General features: G+C 42.2%; 1 protein-coding gene across 7 annotated transcripts in view; it reads right to left on the reverse strand.

Annotated features, from left to right (window-relative positions):
- The window catches only part of EPB41 (erythrocyte membrane protein band 4.1), a 165314-nt gene that overhangs the window by 5361 nt on the left and 145220 nt on the right, over nucleotides 1-14733 (reverse strand). For 6 of the 7 annotated variants that reach the window (XM_052635564.1, XM_052635563.1, XM_052635562.1 and 3 more), the window contains 3 exons: nucleotides 9896-10024; nucleotides 2398-2499; nucleotides 1182-1262 (listed from right to left, as the gene is read on the reverse strand). In XM_052635564.1, coding sequence (XP_052491524.1) covers nucleotides 1182-1262; nucleotides 2398-2499; nucleotides 9896-10024 — 312 coding nt within the window. Of the gene's footprint in view, nucleotides 1-1181; nucleotides 1263-2397; nucleotides 2500-9895; nucleotides 10025-11152; nucleotides 11603-14733 lie in introns of all 7 variants that reach the window. The other variant, XM_052635557.1, reaches the window with a different exon arrangement.

The following is a 14733-nucleotide window of genomic DNA, read 5'->3' on the forward strand; positions in this document are numbered from 1 at the left end:
CAAAGCTCCTTCCCAGGCCGTCTAGCACAGACTAAGTACGTGGCAGGGGCTCAGAACACATCAGGCCGCGTGGGTGGATGCAGGCTGGTAGCGCGGCAGGATCCCCTGAGCTGGGGCAGACCGGCTGCCAGGGCTCCCACCTGGGCTTCTGCAGCCTCGCTGCTGGGACCCTCAGTCCAGTGTTCTTAGCTGTAAGTCTCAACCCTGCTACCAAGGGAACGGCCAGCACTGCAGCTCAGTTTTTGTTTTTTTTTTTAAGGCACTCAGCATATCAGCATAAAGGCCACAGAACTATGGCTCCAGCGCTCCTGTCAATGATTCCAGAAGCATTTGCATGCAGTCTCTTCCACCCCCTTTTCTCTGCAGCTTTACTGTTCTAACTTCAGCTCCCAGAGAATTGGGAACATTAATCCTGACCTTATTACTTGCTAATTGCTTCAAGCACACAATTAGCACCTAATTAACATAAAAGCATGGAATTTGAGCACTCACAAGGGCCCAGAAATGATCTAGATCAACCTACTCTCTTTTAGGAGATGAAACAAACAACCAAAAAAAAAAAAAAAATCAGAGGTAAAGTGATTTGCCCAAGGTCACACAACAAGTTCGTGATAGGCCTGGGAAGAAAGCAGGTTCCAAGTCTCCTGAGTCCCAGCCTCTCACATGGTGTCCCCGCTGGCTGGCCCCTCCCAGTGCAGAGACCACAGGCTGGTCTGATCACCTCTACTGCCTCCAGCACAGGTTACAGGATCCCCCCTGAACAGCAGCAGTGTTTCCATTTGCTTGGAGTCCACCGCGTGCCACATGATGTACATGTGTATCTCACTTGATTCTCACAACATCCTTGAAGGAAGATCTAGCTTATAGATGAGGAAACAGAGGCTGACGGAATTAGAGCTAAAATCTGGTAAGAACTAGGATCCGAGCTCAAGTGTTTTTGAGTCTACAGCCCATGTTCCTTTCATTCCACTTTGCTGCTTCCTCAATCTGCGGCACCCCCTCCCCACCCCTCACAGGTCTCCTGGTCTGATTCCCTTTGTCCTCCTTCTTAATTGAGGGCTGGAGAAGCTGAGGGGGCTCTTTGGAGATAAAGCTGTTGTCTTGTGCAAGCCAACTCTGGTATCCATTGGTCAACCCACTGGGAAACCTTCCTACATTCAGAATTTCCTTGGCATCCCCACCTGATCGTGGTCAATATCCACATCTCCTGTGATCACGATTCTCTTTTCAATCCGGGTCTCTGAAATCCCACCTTTTACAGTCTGAAACCAAAGAGAAAAGTTATCATGTAAGAAAGAAATAAAGAAAGGAAGGGAGGAAAGAAGGAAGGGAGGAAGGAAGGAAGAAAAGGAAAACCCAAACAGCAAAACAAATAACAGCAAGCAATCAGTCTGAAAACTATACTCCAAATTTTAATCTGCTGTGGGGTACTGCACAGAATAGCATTCTCACACACTTGTTCACAATTTGGACTGGATCTGCTAAAATGAGCACACCTCTGTTCCTCTGTATTGCTAAAAATTCTTAATAAGCTAAACATAATTCTCTGTGTAAACAAAACAGGAGTTTCTTTTTGCTCTTTTCCTGTGTATTTTGATCATTTTCAAGAGGAAAAAAAATCAGAAGATTATAAACAAAAATGTCATGCAGCTTGAAACTAAGCTCTTTGTTTTAAAACAGTTTCCTATGACTAACGTCAAACTATCCTCAAATAACGCCCCTTATTTGACATCTGAGGAAACCAAGGTCTAGATACACGAAGTAACTAGCTTCCATTCATCTATGTGTTGATGAAGGAGTTTGGTCAGGAATCTAGATTTCTTACTTACAAGAACATGCTTTTTCCTCTAGTGCCACTGCAAACATGGATCATCTCTGATTTTCTGGGAGCAGTTCCAGTTTTAGATACTTTGTCCCTCTTGCCCCCATAAACAATATTTGAATGATTCCAATATTTCAGCATCTGAACTATAGTTCCCATGGCCTCGATCCTCTACATGGCATAAAAATTCTTTGTGAGACCTTCTTTGTGAAACCCCAAGTTCTGATTTTTGGCTTAGAAAATACGGTTGCTTAATAATTCCAACAAAACTTGCCTTTAAACTGACCTCCCCAGCCAGACAGAGGACGCACTGACCAGGAAGACAGAGCAATGTGTAAAGAGAAAACCATGTGACTCTGAGACCTCTAAGGAGGTAGGGATGCTCAGGGTCTCCCTGGGTTTATTACTGGGGAAAAAGCAGCAGGGCCTTTCCACCTGAACATGGGGAATGGGGAATAACTTGCCTCAGTAAGGATAAAGCTGAAAATCCTTGTTTATGGACTGGGGTTCTTGCAGAGAGGCAGCAAGCCTGGCATGCCACTCGATTTCATAAGGAATTTCTAGCTGTCTGTTACCTTGGTAATTTGAGTTGTGGTGGTACTGCTGGTGGTCTCGGATGTGATGGTCTGAGCTGTCAGCAAAACTCCTGGGTCCAAGTCGCTGTTGCTGTCATCCGTCTGCAGAAGGAGACACAACGCGTCAGCATGCCTCTCAGGAAGCCTTGGGGGCAGATGCTGGAGATGCAGCTTTGCTCTGCAGCTGTACATCCTAAAGCAAACCCCCAATTCCCTTCCAGTGATCTCTTACTTAATAAATAAAAATAATCTCCTGGGAACAAAGCTCCTCCCAAAAAAGCTGCACGAGTCCAGTTTCCTCAGCATCGGGTCAGGGATAGGAGTGGATCAGAGACTGGAGGAGGCTGTGTAACCACAGATTCAAAACCAGTGACAGTAACTATGCATAAGTATAGAGCATGTGACAGCTCACAAATGACTTTCAAAATGACTTTAGCTTGTTTTGATGCTTACATGAGTCCTATCAATATGAGTAGAAAAGGCAGAAACTTATTAGCACTCCCAGGTGAGACGTGTGTGTGCGCACTTCAGTTGTGTCCAACTCTTTGCAACCCTATGGACTGGAGCCCACCAGTCTCCCCGTCCCTGGGATTCTCTAGGCAAGATCTGGGGTGGGTTGCCATGCCCTCCTCTAGGGGATCTTTCCGACCCAGTGATCTAACCCACATCTCTTACATCTCCTGCACTGGCAGGTTGTTTTTTGTTTGTTTGTTTGTTTTTGTTTTACCACTAGAGGTAAGACTCAGGCTCAGAGAAAGTGAATGGTTTGCCCAAGGATTCAAAACCAATCCTCTCTACAAATCTAGAGCTCTTTACACACCACCCAAGGCAAGAAGGAAAGGTATAAACTCTTGGTTGCTAAAGCAAGGCTAGATTCTGAGTCATATGCCAGAACTTTCCAGAAAGAACCAGGAAAGTTCCCTGCTGGGGGATAAGGAATCTTGGGCTATCTTCTTTGAAGATCAATATGGAAGACTGGAGCACGTGAGGTATGTTCTTTCAAGGCTAAGTCGGGGGAAATACATAGAATATCTCAATGACAATTATTGAGACCAAAACTATCATTGAAATGGGTCCTCCTCATTACAGGAGGGGTTTAAAAGTATTTCAAATGCTGGGCTACACAACTAATCTACACAGAGAACAGGGCTTGGGCTACTTCTTGTTTCTCTGGCGCTCACTCTACTAGGACCAAGATAAATATATAATGATCAGGCTGAGAAACGACATTAGCAAAAAAGGAAGAGAAATGTTTGGCAGGAGCCAGACTCGGCCTGATGAACAGTTATCAGCAAGCATTTGGGCCAGTAGCAGACTCAGAGCTGCTGACAATCCCTGACCAAGAAGAAAAGGAACGAGGGGAGGAGGATGGAGGCTACCTACAGCTACAAGCTTTTCAGACAGGCGTGGCCGGAACCGCCTGACACTGGCATCTTACACTGACTCAGCGGGGGATTTAGAGAACTGCAACTGTTTTCATAAAGTATCCTGCAGCAAGCAATGTGTTGGTTACTCTTTCTCCGCCTCTTTACAGAAGTCATTTGTATTACAAGCAGAGGCCTCCAACCCTTTTGAGTAAGGACCACATTTCATTGAGCCAAAAATTCGAGGCACTGGGGGGAGGGCAGGAAGAGGAGAAGGGCATTAGGGAAGAGTCCCTGGCTGGGTTCCCTTCCAGGTAGGAATCTGGACAAAACAGAGGGAACCTGATGGTGTCACCTAAGTCTTTCACTCATGCCAGCCACCCTCATGCCAGGCATATTACTGACTAGTTCACTAACACCTTCAGTCCAGACCCACTGATCTACCTTAGATTCAGACTCAACTAATATTTATTGCACTCATGCTATATGCCAAGCATATAATGCAACTGTTACCTCAATCACACCTATCGATATCTGAAGTAGGTTCTATTATTACACTATATAGAAAGTTAACTTTCTATAACTTAACTATATAGAAAGTTAAGAAAACTGAGGTCCAGAGAAGTTAAATAAACTGTCAAGGTTCTATGCTAGTAAGTGTTTCAATTAGGACTGAGGGCAAAGACATTTTGTCTGAAGATTGGGGTTCAGGTCCCAGCTCAGACAGTGGCTGGCTATGGGATCTTGGCAAGTCATTCTGACTTTTCTGAGTTTTAGTTTTTCTCACTTTTACAGCAGGAAATCTTGTGCTCTGCTTCCACTGTAGCTGTGAAGATCAAAAGAGATTTGAAAAATAAAACTATGTTGTAAGTTGTTAAGAATTTGTGTCCCAATATACACACAATGGACTATTACTCAACCATAAGAAAGAATGAAATAATTTTGCCATTTGCAGCAACACGGATGAACCTAGAGATGATCATACTAAGTGAAGTCAGAAGAAGACAAACATTATATGATATCACTTATATGCGGAATCTTAAAAAAAGATACAAATGAACTTATTTGTATAACAGAAAAAAATAACAGACACAGCAAAAGCAAGCTTATGATTACCAAAGAGGAAAGGGTGTGTAGCAGGGAGGGATACATTAGGAGTCTGGGATTAAAATACAAGCTATTATATATAGAATAGATAACCAACAAGGACTTACTGTTGGTTATCTATAACCAACAGGGAACTATATTCAATATTTTATAATAACCAATAATGGAACAGAATCTAAAGAATGTATGTGTGTGTGTATATATATTTATATATATATACACACACACATATATATACATATATATATAACTGAATCACTTTGCTGTGTACCTGAAACACAACACTGTAAATCAACTATATTTCAATATTTTAAATTTAATTTTAAATTTATTTATTTCAATTAATTTATTTTTTAATTGAAAGCCACTTGCTTTACAGAATTGTGTTGGTTTCTGCCAAACATCAACATGAATCAGCCATAGATCAATAACATTTTTAATTAAAAAAAAAAAAAGAATTTGTGTGCCAGGAGGGCTAAATCTTCTTGAAGAGCTCCTCCTCTACTAAACCTGAGAATCTATTATCATCTACGTCCACCCACCCTCTTATTCCTCCTTTTCTGTCTTGAGAAGGTAGAAGAGGGAGGAGACACTGTTATGATTCCTGACTTACAGTCTTCCCACATGGGGCCTCTTTTCTTGCCAGTGTTTCCTAAAAAGGGTACTGTGGCTTTCACAGTTGCTTATAAAGTTAACCATTCCCTTATCCTATGACACAGCAGTTCCACTCTTAGGTGTTTACCCAAGATAAGTGAAAACATGTGTCCACAGAAAGACTTGCACGTGAATGTTTAAAGCAGCTTTATTTATATTTCCCCCAAACTGGAATCAACTCAACTGTCCATCAAGAAATGAGAGGATAAACAAATTGTGGTATATTTGTACAATGGAATACTACTCAACGATACAAAACAGTGGACTATGGATTCATATAACATGGATGACTCTGAAAAACATCTTTAGACAGAAAAGGGTATGACTGTATACTTCCATTTATATGAAGTTCAAGAATAGGCAAAGACTGGAAAAGGCTATGAAGAAGTTTTCAGGGGTCATGGAAATGTTCTGTGTCCCCACAATGTCTTGGTTACACAGATAGACACATTTATCAAAACCAATCAAACTGAACTCTTATCACCTGTGCTTATCACTGTATGTAAATATGACCTCAAGTACGCATACATACGTATACATGCAAAAAGTAAAAAACCCTTCCCCACCTCCTCTCACCATATCCCAAAGTGTAGGAATTATGGACCAACTGAAATAAGGTTCCCAGGTTTACTTGTCTGGCAAGATAATAAAAACAGGAGCAGAAATAATTATAGTAAATAGTAACAATAGCAAACAATTATCTGGTGCTTATCATGTGCCAGTCACTTTTTTCTATATATTACTTATACCATACTGTACTGTGCTTTTTCATTTACCAATTTATCATGTAGATATTCCCATTAGAAGCTTTAAAAAAAAATAACTGTAAAGAATTACTATAATTGGATGTACTATATATAATTTACTTAACCCGTTCCCTATTGAGGGGTATTTGGGTTGTTTCTATGGTAGTGACAACTTAATCTGAAAGGCACATTTTATGTACATTAACTTATTCATTCCTTGCAACAACCCTATGAGGCAGAACTATTATTAGCCCCATTTTACAAATGAGGAAACTGAGGCACAAAGTGATTTAGTAACTTGACTGGATACTAGTAAGTGATGGAACAGGTTCAAATCCAGTAAATCCAATTTCAAAGTCAACACTTCCCCACCATACTTCACTGTCTAGTCAGTAAGAAGTAAGACAAATTACAAATTTTTCTTAAGCCTGATTAAAGTGACATAAAGGTAGATGTATGCAAGTGAAATTCACTCAGTTGTATCCATCTCTTTGCCACCCTATGAACTAAAGCCTGCCAGGTTCCTCTGGCAATGGAATTCTCCAGGCAAGAATACTGGCGTGGGTAGCCTATCACTCCTCCAGGGGATCTTCCCAACCCATGAATCAAACCAGGGTCTCCTACATTGTAGGCAGATTCTTTACCAGCTGAGCTACTAGATAGCTGGCAGCTGGTTAAAGTGTCTTCAGCCTGGTTAAAATGAAATAAAGGTAGATGCATAACAATATAACAATAGCTACCATTTTGGAATAGCCACTATGCGCCAGGAAAATACTATCTGTATCTCCATAACCTTAGAAAGGTATTTCTCAGAAGAGAAAGCTAAGGCTTGGAGATTAAGTGACTTGCTAAAGGTCACAAAGTTAGCAGGTGTTGGAATTAAGATCTAGGTTTCTTGAGGACTTCCCTGGTGGTCCAGTGGCTAAGACTCTGTACTCCCAGCACAGGGAGCCTGGGTTCCATCCCTGGTCAGGGAACTAGATCCCGCATGCCACAACTAAAAGCTTGCATGCCACAGCTAAAGATCTCCCATGCCAAAATGAAGACCCAGTGCAGCTAAATAAATAAATGACTATATATATATATAAATATTTAAAGAAGATCCAGGTTTCTCTAACCCCAGGGCCCACAGGCTTTACCTTGTACATCATGGGGCCTCTGTATTTCTCTTACATGCTAGCATATTTTACAATGAATTTTTGTATGGGCTACGCTCAAACCATACATGGGCTTCTGTGGGCAGAATGGCGCTAACAGTTTTTTAGTAGTTTATTTTGAACCATTAAAATTTTTTTTGATATGCACATGTTACAAAATTTAAAATATTGAAAATGGAGATGAAATGTCAGTGTCCCTCCCACTCCTGACCACAGACTGAAGTCCCGGGCCTCTTCATCCCAGGCCACCCAGTGGTGGGTTTTTGTTTTTGCGTTTTTGAGTACCCACTCAAGAGACAGTATATTCACATATAAGCCTTTGTATACATACCTGTACATACAACCCCTTTCCCTCACATGAACAGCATATTATTTATAACATATTGTACTGCGTTTTCTTCATTTACCAATTTATCACATAGATTATTCCCATCTGAAGTTTTTTTTAATGGTTGCACATAATTACCTTAATTGGATGTACTATAAATTACAAACCTGTTCTCTATTGACAGACGGGTTGTTTCCATGGTAGTGACAGCTTAAAAGAGTTCCCTCCCATATGCAAGGGCTTCTTTTCAAAACACTCCTGGCTCACTGTGTGCACAATCTTAAAGGAACGTCCTCTGCCTTCCTCTGCAGTCCCCTCCACTGCCAAGTCCTGTTCATCCATCTCTGTCTCTCCTGACATAGCTCTTTCTTCTCGTTTCCTCAGGCTACACTTCAGTTCTTCTCAAGCATCCCCCTAAACCTGCCAGAAGCTGTATCCCTGTCTCCAGGCAGCCCCTCCTTTAATAGATTCAGCACACAGCTTTAGGAACCATCTTCCAAAACCGCTTAAATGAGGCGACTTTATCACCACTGCCAGAAAAGCTGAAGCCATGGAGCAAACCATTATTTATCAAACTCAAATTCCACAGTTTAGACCACAAGAGGGAGAAGGCGGAAGCACACAACATTAACCGAATGTCTAGGAACACACCAAGCACTGTCCAGACATCATTTCACTTCATCCCTCCCCAAAACTTGCAGTCGTAGGTAGTACTAGCCCCATTTTACAGGCAGGAAACAGAGGCTTAGAGATTAGTGATTTGTTTAAAGTTATCCAGCTAGTACATGGTTGAGCTAGGATGTAAATTCCACTTGTCTAACTGCAAAGAATGTGCTTTTAATTGGCAAGTGACAGTGCTTCCCAAAGGTGGATGTCATCACCCAGTTTATGGTGATGTGAGGATTAACCGAAAGGATTTGTGTGAAACCAGCCAGCCAGAGCTCCGCACGGCCGCCTCCTTCCCATCATGCAGGCTTCAGCTAAAATGTCACCTTTTCAGAGAGGATTTCCTTGAGTATTCCAGGCCCAGAATAGCAACTCTTCATGTTATCATGTATTGTCTGACTCTTGATCCTATTTTAGTTTCTTTAAAGCTCTTATCACTGTCTGAAATGTGTACATCTGTGTTTTATTGCCTGTCTCTCCAGACTAGAATGTCAGTTCCAGAGAGAAGGGCCTGTGTCCACCCTGTACATTGCTTTGGCTTAGTACATAAATGCTCAAACAAATACTTGCTGCAGTAATGAATAAACAGTTCAGTTTATAAACGGGAAAGTTTTTTGCACTTTTGGCTTCTGTGAATGAAAAAGGAAATGACTCAACCTAAGCAAGACGAGTTCATTCAAATTATTAACAAGGAAGGAGAAATTTTACTAAAAGTTGGAAGTAAATAAAATTTTACGCACTAAATTCTTATATGATTTTAATTGTAGTAAATTGATTATAATTATTTTAGCTCTTACTTACTTACTGAGACTTCCCTGGTGGCTCAGACGGTAAAGCGTCTGCCTACAATGTGGGAGACTTGGGTTCAATCCCTGGGTCGGGAAGATCTCCTGGAGCAGGAAATGGCAACCCACTCCAGTATTCTTGCCTGGAAAATCCCATGGATGGAGGAGGCTGGTAGGCTACAGTCCATGGGATAGCAAAGAGTCGGACACGACTGAGCAACTTCACTTTCTTTCTTTTACTTACTTACACTTCAGGTGTGGTGTTCAAGTACCGTCTTACACAAGTTTCACGACAGAATCATGAGGTAGCTACTAAAATGGTGCAGGCGGGCGTGGGGGGTGGAGCGAGGCATCAGGGTTCCCAGATGCTCATCCGCTTGTTTAAGTTAATATATGGAGAAGCTGGGACTTGAGCTCACGTTTGTTTGACCCAAAGCCCATGTTCTCAACCATCACACTGGATTGTCTTTCCCTAACTGAACTGGGTGAATATAAGCCATCAGATCCAAGATAATTTTGCTTTTAATAAAGTATCCGGGGACGTCTTGAGATGAGCGATCCCTTCTGAAAAGGACTGCCCCAGAAACGCCTAGCATTATTTGCAGCAAGTGATGAGAAACCCTGTGTAGAGGGGTGATACACCATGCTTACTGGATAGGCTCTGGTTCTGAAACACTGAACCGTGTCCCACCTGGGCAGCCTCGTATGTGATGGTCTTGGTCTCCGTGTGGACGATAGGGACGTCTTTGGTTGGAATCTCCCTTTTCCCAGCATTGGCAGTGTCTGAGATCGTGACAGTCTGAGTCTTCACCAGGGGAGGCTGTGAGGCAGTAAAGAGAGAGAGTCACCGGAGTCCTCTGCAGGCTGTGGCTAGCTAATCTGACATTGATCTGATCAAAGTGATTGCTCTGATCAAGCAAAGGGCCAGCTCAACCTCTGCCCAGGACTTGGACACTACTCCAGCGTAGCCCTGCCAAGGTGTCAAATCACCAAGGACATTAAAGGCCGGCGCTACGGTTCGCTTTCGCAGGCTCAATGGAAAGCAGTAGCGTCAGACAGCTACGCGTGGTGATACAAAACACTTCAGATGGACCTTCAGAATTTGAGTATAAAACTGTCTGCCAAAGAGCAGTCGCTTCTGCTTGTCCTTGTGACTATACCATTAAAATTAAGGAAATCAGCCACATTTCCTCCCCTTAGTACAAATGGGACGTGACATAGCACTGGCCTTGGAACACATTACCCTGGAATTCATTAACTTCTTTCAAATCAATGTCAGACATTCACTTTGGAGCTATTGAAAATAAAACAGTATTGGGAAAAGTGGAGAGAAGAGAATCAGTTTTACCACCACCTGGTGATTAACCTCAGAATTTCCGAAGAATGAACTTGGCCGAAATATCATCAAAGGTTTCCTGTCCATCAGCTCGCCTTCCCCGAGACTATAAATCACCCTGAAACTAGCATATGATTGTGGTAGAGTTAAGTGGCCATCCACCTTAGCATAGGAGATTAGTGCCTACGATCACGGAAGCTCCCATGAGTGCGGTCCGTGGGAGTGGTGGGCTGCACTGTGTGGCTGCAATACATAAGCCATTATTTGGGGCCTGACTCCTCATTTAAAAAGTCAATTACCCCTTTTAATTAATTAATTGCGTTTTGGGGGCAGGGTCTCAGAACACGGAAGGCCCCTCATCACAGAAGTCTCAGAAATTTGCCTCTTTACGAAGCCCGTGCTCAATCAAGGAAAAGAGTTTTGGGGGTAGTGTTAATGACTCTGAATACATTTCTTTGTAGTAATCAAGAACTGCAATTTTATTCTGTGATTTTGGAAAAGAGCCAAGAGGCAACTATCCTCACCACTGCCACCACCAGCTCCTCTGCAGAGTAGATCCCGGCCCTCTCCCAGAGTGAGTCGTTAGACCTGCATCACTGAATCAGCTACTACCTGGAAACTTCGAATGACGGTGGGGAATTGGTTACCCACACGAGAGTCAAGCAATGATCCGTTTTGCTTTCCCAGTGGCTCTCCTGGTGCAACACGTTGCTCACTACTCTCTGCCTTTTTGTCCCCAAGTTGCAGCTGGGAGGAAGCTGGTGAGACTGAGGCCTGCAAGGCACTGGCCTGTTCCTCCACTCCTACACACTCCCCACCGGGGCCGCTCAGCTCTTCCTTGATATCAAGAGAGCCAGCTGCCTCCAGCTCCTTCTCCTCTGTCTCCTTGCTGCTTATGGAGAGGGAGCCAAAGTCAAAGTGTTTTGGAGACTCCGGTGAAGCGGTCATTTGGCTCTTACTAGGAATTACTGAATGCTTGGGGCCCTCCCATTCAGAGTCAGGGTTGGTAGATGGCCCCGTGGCCACGGCAGCCACCTCCTCGGTGCGAATGCCATTTATGTTCTACAAATGAATGAACACACACAAGAGCGAGAAGATTAGGAGTAGGTGGGGAACACAGTGAACTCTGAGAATCAACAACGATTTCTAAGAGGCCTCGAAAATATTAATACTAATATAAACCAGGAATCTTAGCTCCTGAAGGTGGTCAAAAGGAAGAATTACTTGCTGTTCGCTAAACATGTCAGCAGCTTAAACAATTCCAACCTCATTTTGGTCACAGTTCTACAACATGGTTAATCTGAGAAATGATTTCGATGTGCCTCACAGAGGAACAAACAGTTGGTGTCACTATGGTCTTCTCTGTTAAAACATACTCTTCATACTCAGAGGGGGCACTATTCCTAAATACCTAATTCATTGCTATGCACAGGATACAGTGCAATTCATGAGTCGATAAAACATAGCTGGATGAGTCTGCTCTGATCGAAAAATGTTCCATACATCTCCAAGCCATATGTATCATCATGCTGGCCCATGATGGAGAAGCTGAAATCTAGACTTTGGTTGGCAGAGATACGGGAGGTGAGTACATCCAGCACAGACAATCCAATCATGGTCAAAGAATTAACTATCGTATCAGAAATAGTGAAACAATGCTTTTAAACAGAATAAACGTGACTTATCAGCAGTTGAGAAGTATTTCTCCACAGATGAATGACAATGTCTCCAACTCCTGAGAGAAATAAATCCTGGAAACACAGAGTTCGCTCTTGGGCTAAATGCCTCACATCAAAGGATAAACAGATCTAAAATAAGAACTTTCAAGAGAACGTGGAAGAGAAGATAACATCACAGTACGTGGACCTATTCCTAATGTTTAAAGAAAAGTGCTGTGGTTGGAAGAAGAGTAGGAGCTCACACTAGCAGGAAAAGAACATGGACCATTTGAGAAATGAACAATCTAAAGAAGCCAAAGGTTAGGAAAACTGGCATGTGCTCACCAGGGAGCTATGAGGAAGCCACGCAGGCCTGAAATTTTGGTAAAATCAATTTACCATATTACATGCCATATAGGAAATTAACAGAAAAGCACTCTTTTAAAAAGGTGTTCCTGGAATAAACCACTTATGCTTGGACCAGCCTACACGTTTTAGTACTGAAATCACACTATATGTATTATATTTTTTTAAAAAAATCATTAAATTGTAAACCAGTCTACACTGTGATGAATATAAACCAGCGGTCTAGTAAGAGAAGCAAAGATCCACTGCACTTAAGAACTCCAGGCCAACTTTACTTCTAAGAACAGTCTAACTTAAGAGCATCTCAAAGCAATACAAGTTGAACTGACATTCGGTAGGTCTTTCATTGACTGATCATGAATATTACTTAGGACATGAAAAATGGAATTGAAAGATGACAAGAGAAACTGTCTTTGTCTGAAGATGTATCAGAGATATATAAACTATTCATGCTAAGCATATATGGATTTCCTCATATTTAAAATGAGAATAATACTTCGCTTGACTTACAGGGTTCTGAAAGATCAAATACAATAGTATATGGAAGCACTCTGTAAATTCTCAGTTACCATGTAGATTCACTGAATCCAATCAACATTATCTGAGCACCAATAATAGGCTAGGGCCTGGGGGACACCAGAATGAGTTTGTTGTTATGTTACTAACGCTCTGTACTACTTTCTAAGGCACTTATCTCACCATTTCTTTCGAGTCAGACAAGCTGTTATGGAGCTGCCCAAAATAGACTCGCTGGTAATAAACAGACAGGCTTTCTCAAATTGCTGTATGCTAGCTCTAATGCTGTGAACAGCAAATCCAAACCCACTCACACGGAGAGGCTTCTCCAAATAATTCTGTCACAACTGAGAAGGTTGATTAATAACCAGGAAAATGCCTAAGATAATCAAGGGAGAGCCAATTTTATACCAGTCCGACCAACTGATAGGTAGTGGTCTGTCATCAAGAAGCCATTTGTGAATCAAACATTGCTGAGGCCAGCACCACCTGGCCCAAAGTTGCCTACTGCTGAGTGAAATTAGATAGATCGATCTTTTTTTTTTTCAAAGCAAGAATAGAGGAGACCAAGGGTAAAAGCTGTGGCCACAGTAATATCAATTCAACAAATATTTACTGATCACTGAACACATATTAGTCATTGGAAATAAAAGGAAAACTGATAACAGTTGGGTTGGATTACTACTTAGAGCACTCTCACATATGGTCGAATCAGCCGCTCCAGTTGGCTCTGCTGTCGAGATCTCAGGGACAACGCAGCCAGCTACTTACTGGACACTCTCCCAGGCATATGGGATACAATATGCCCCAAACTAAACCCATCCAGTCCGCTGTAGTATGTCCCTTATCTGCTCTTCTCTATTCCCACACTTAACGTCGTCACTCAGGCTTTTATAATGCCTCACCCCGCTTACTACTAACGCCCTAAACAAATTTTCTTTTCCTTCTTCCTTTCTCTTCTCAATCCTTTCCTGAACACATCCTTGATTCTGCTGTGAAAGTGTTTATTTCTAAAAATGAAACATTGAAAATTCCATTTTTCAGTTTAAAGTCCTTCAGTGACTCTTCACTGACTTTTTGGGTAAAGTTCAGGTCCGTTTCTAAGACACAGAAAATACTTTAAAATATGACTCTTCTCTCTCTCTCCAGCTTCACCCTGCTACACCTCCACACACACCCTTCTCCTTACTAACTCAAGACAGTTTGCAATTCTTAGAACAGGGCATGATTTCTTTAGCCTCTGCGCCTTCGTCAATATCGTATTGTTCCTTCTGCCTGCAGGTCCACACTCAACTCATGTTAGTTCTTCTGGCAGTTTTCTCCTGGATGCCTAAAGTATGTTTAGATATCATGACTCTCTCATTCTAACTGGCCCTGTCATCACTGAGTTAGTCATCTGTCTTTCCCATTAGACTGAGCTCCTTGGGGGGCAAGGCCTTCTATAGTTCTTAGCTCTATATCTCTCTTGCACAGTTTTTGGCGCATAATAGATGTTCATTAAAAACTTGCAGAAATTATACTAGACAGATTCAGGAGCCCTGAGAACTGTTTTGCCTCGAGCTATTTAAAACCTGAAAAGGCTTGTTTAGAAAGAACACAAAAAGTGGCTCCCTTGACCAGACCAGCATTCAATGTTCTACATCAGTAAAATAA

This window comes from Budorcas taxicolor, chromosome 2 (assembly GCF_023091745.1).
Source record: "Budorcas taxicolor isolate Tak-1 chromosome 2, Takin1.1, whole genome shotgun sequence".
Taxonomy (NCBI): Eukaryota; Metazoa; Chordata; class Mammalia; order Artiodactyla; family Bovidae; genus Budorcas; species Budorcas taxicolor.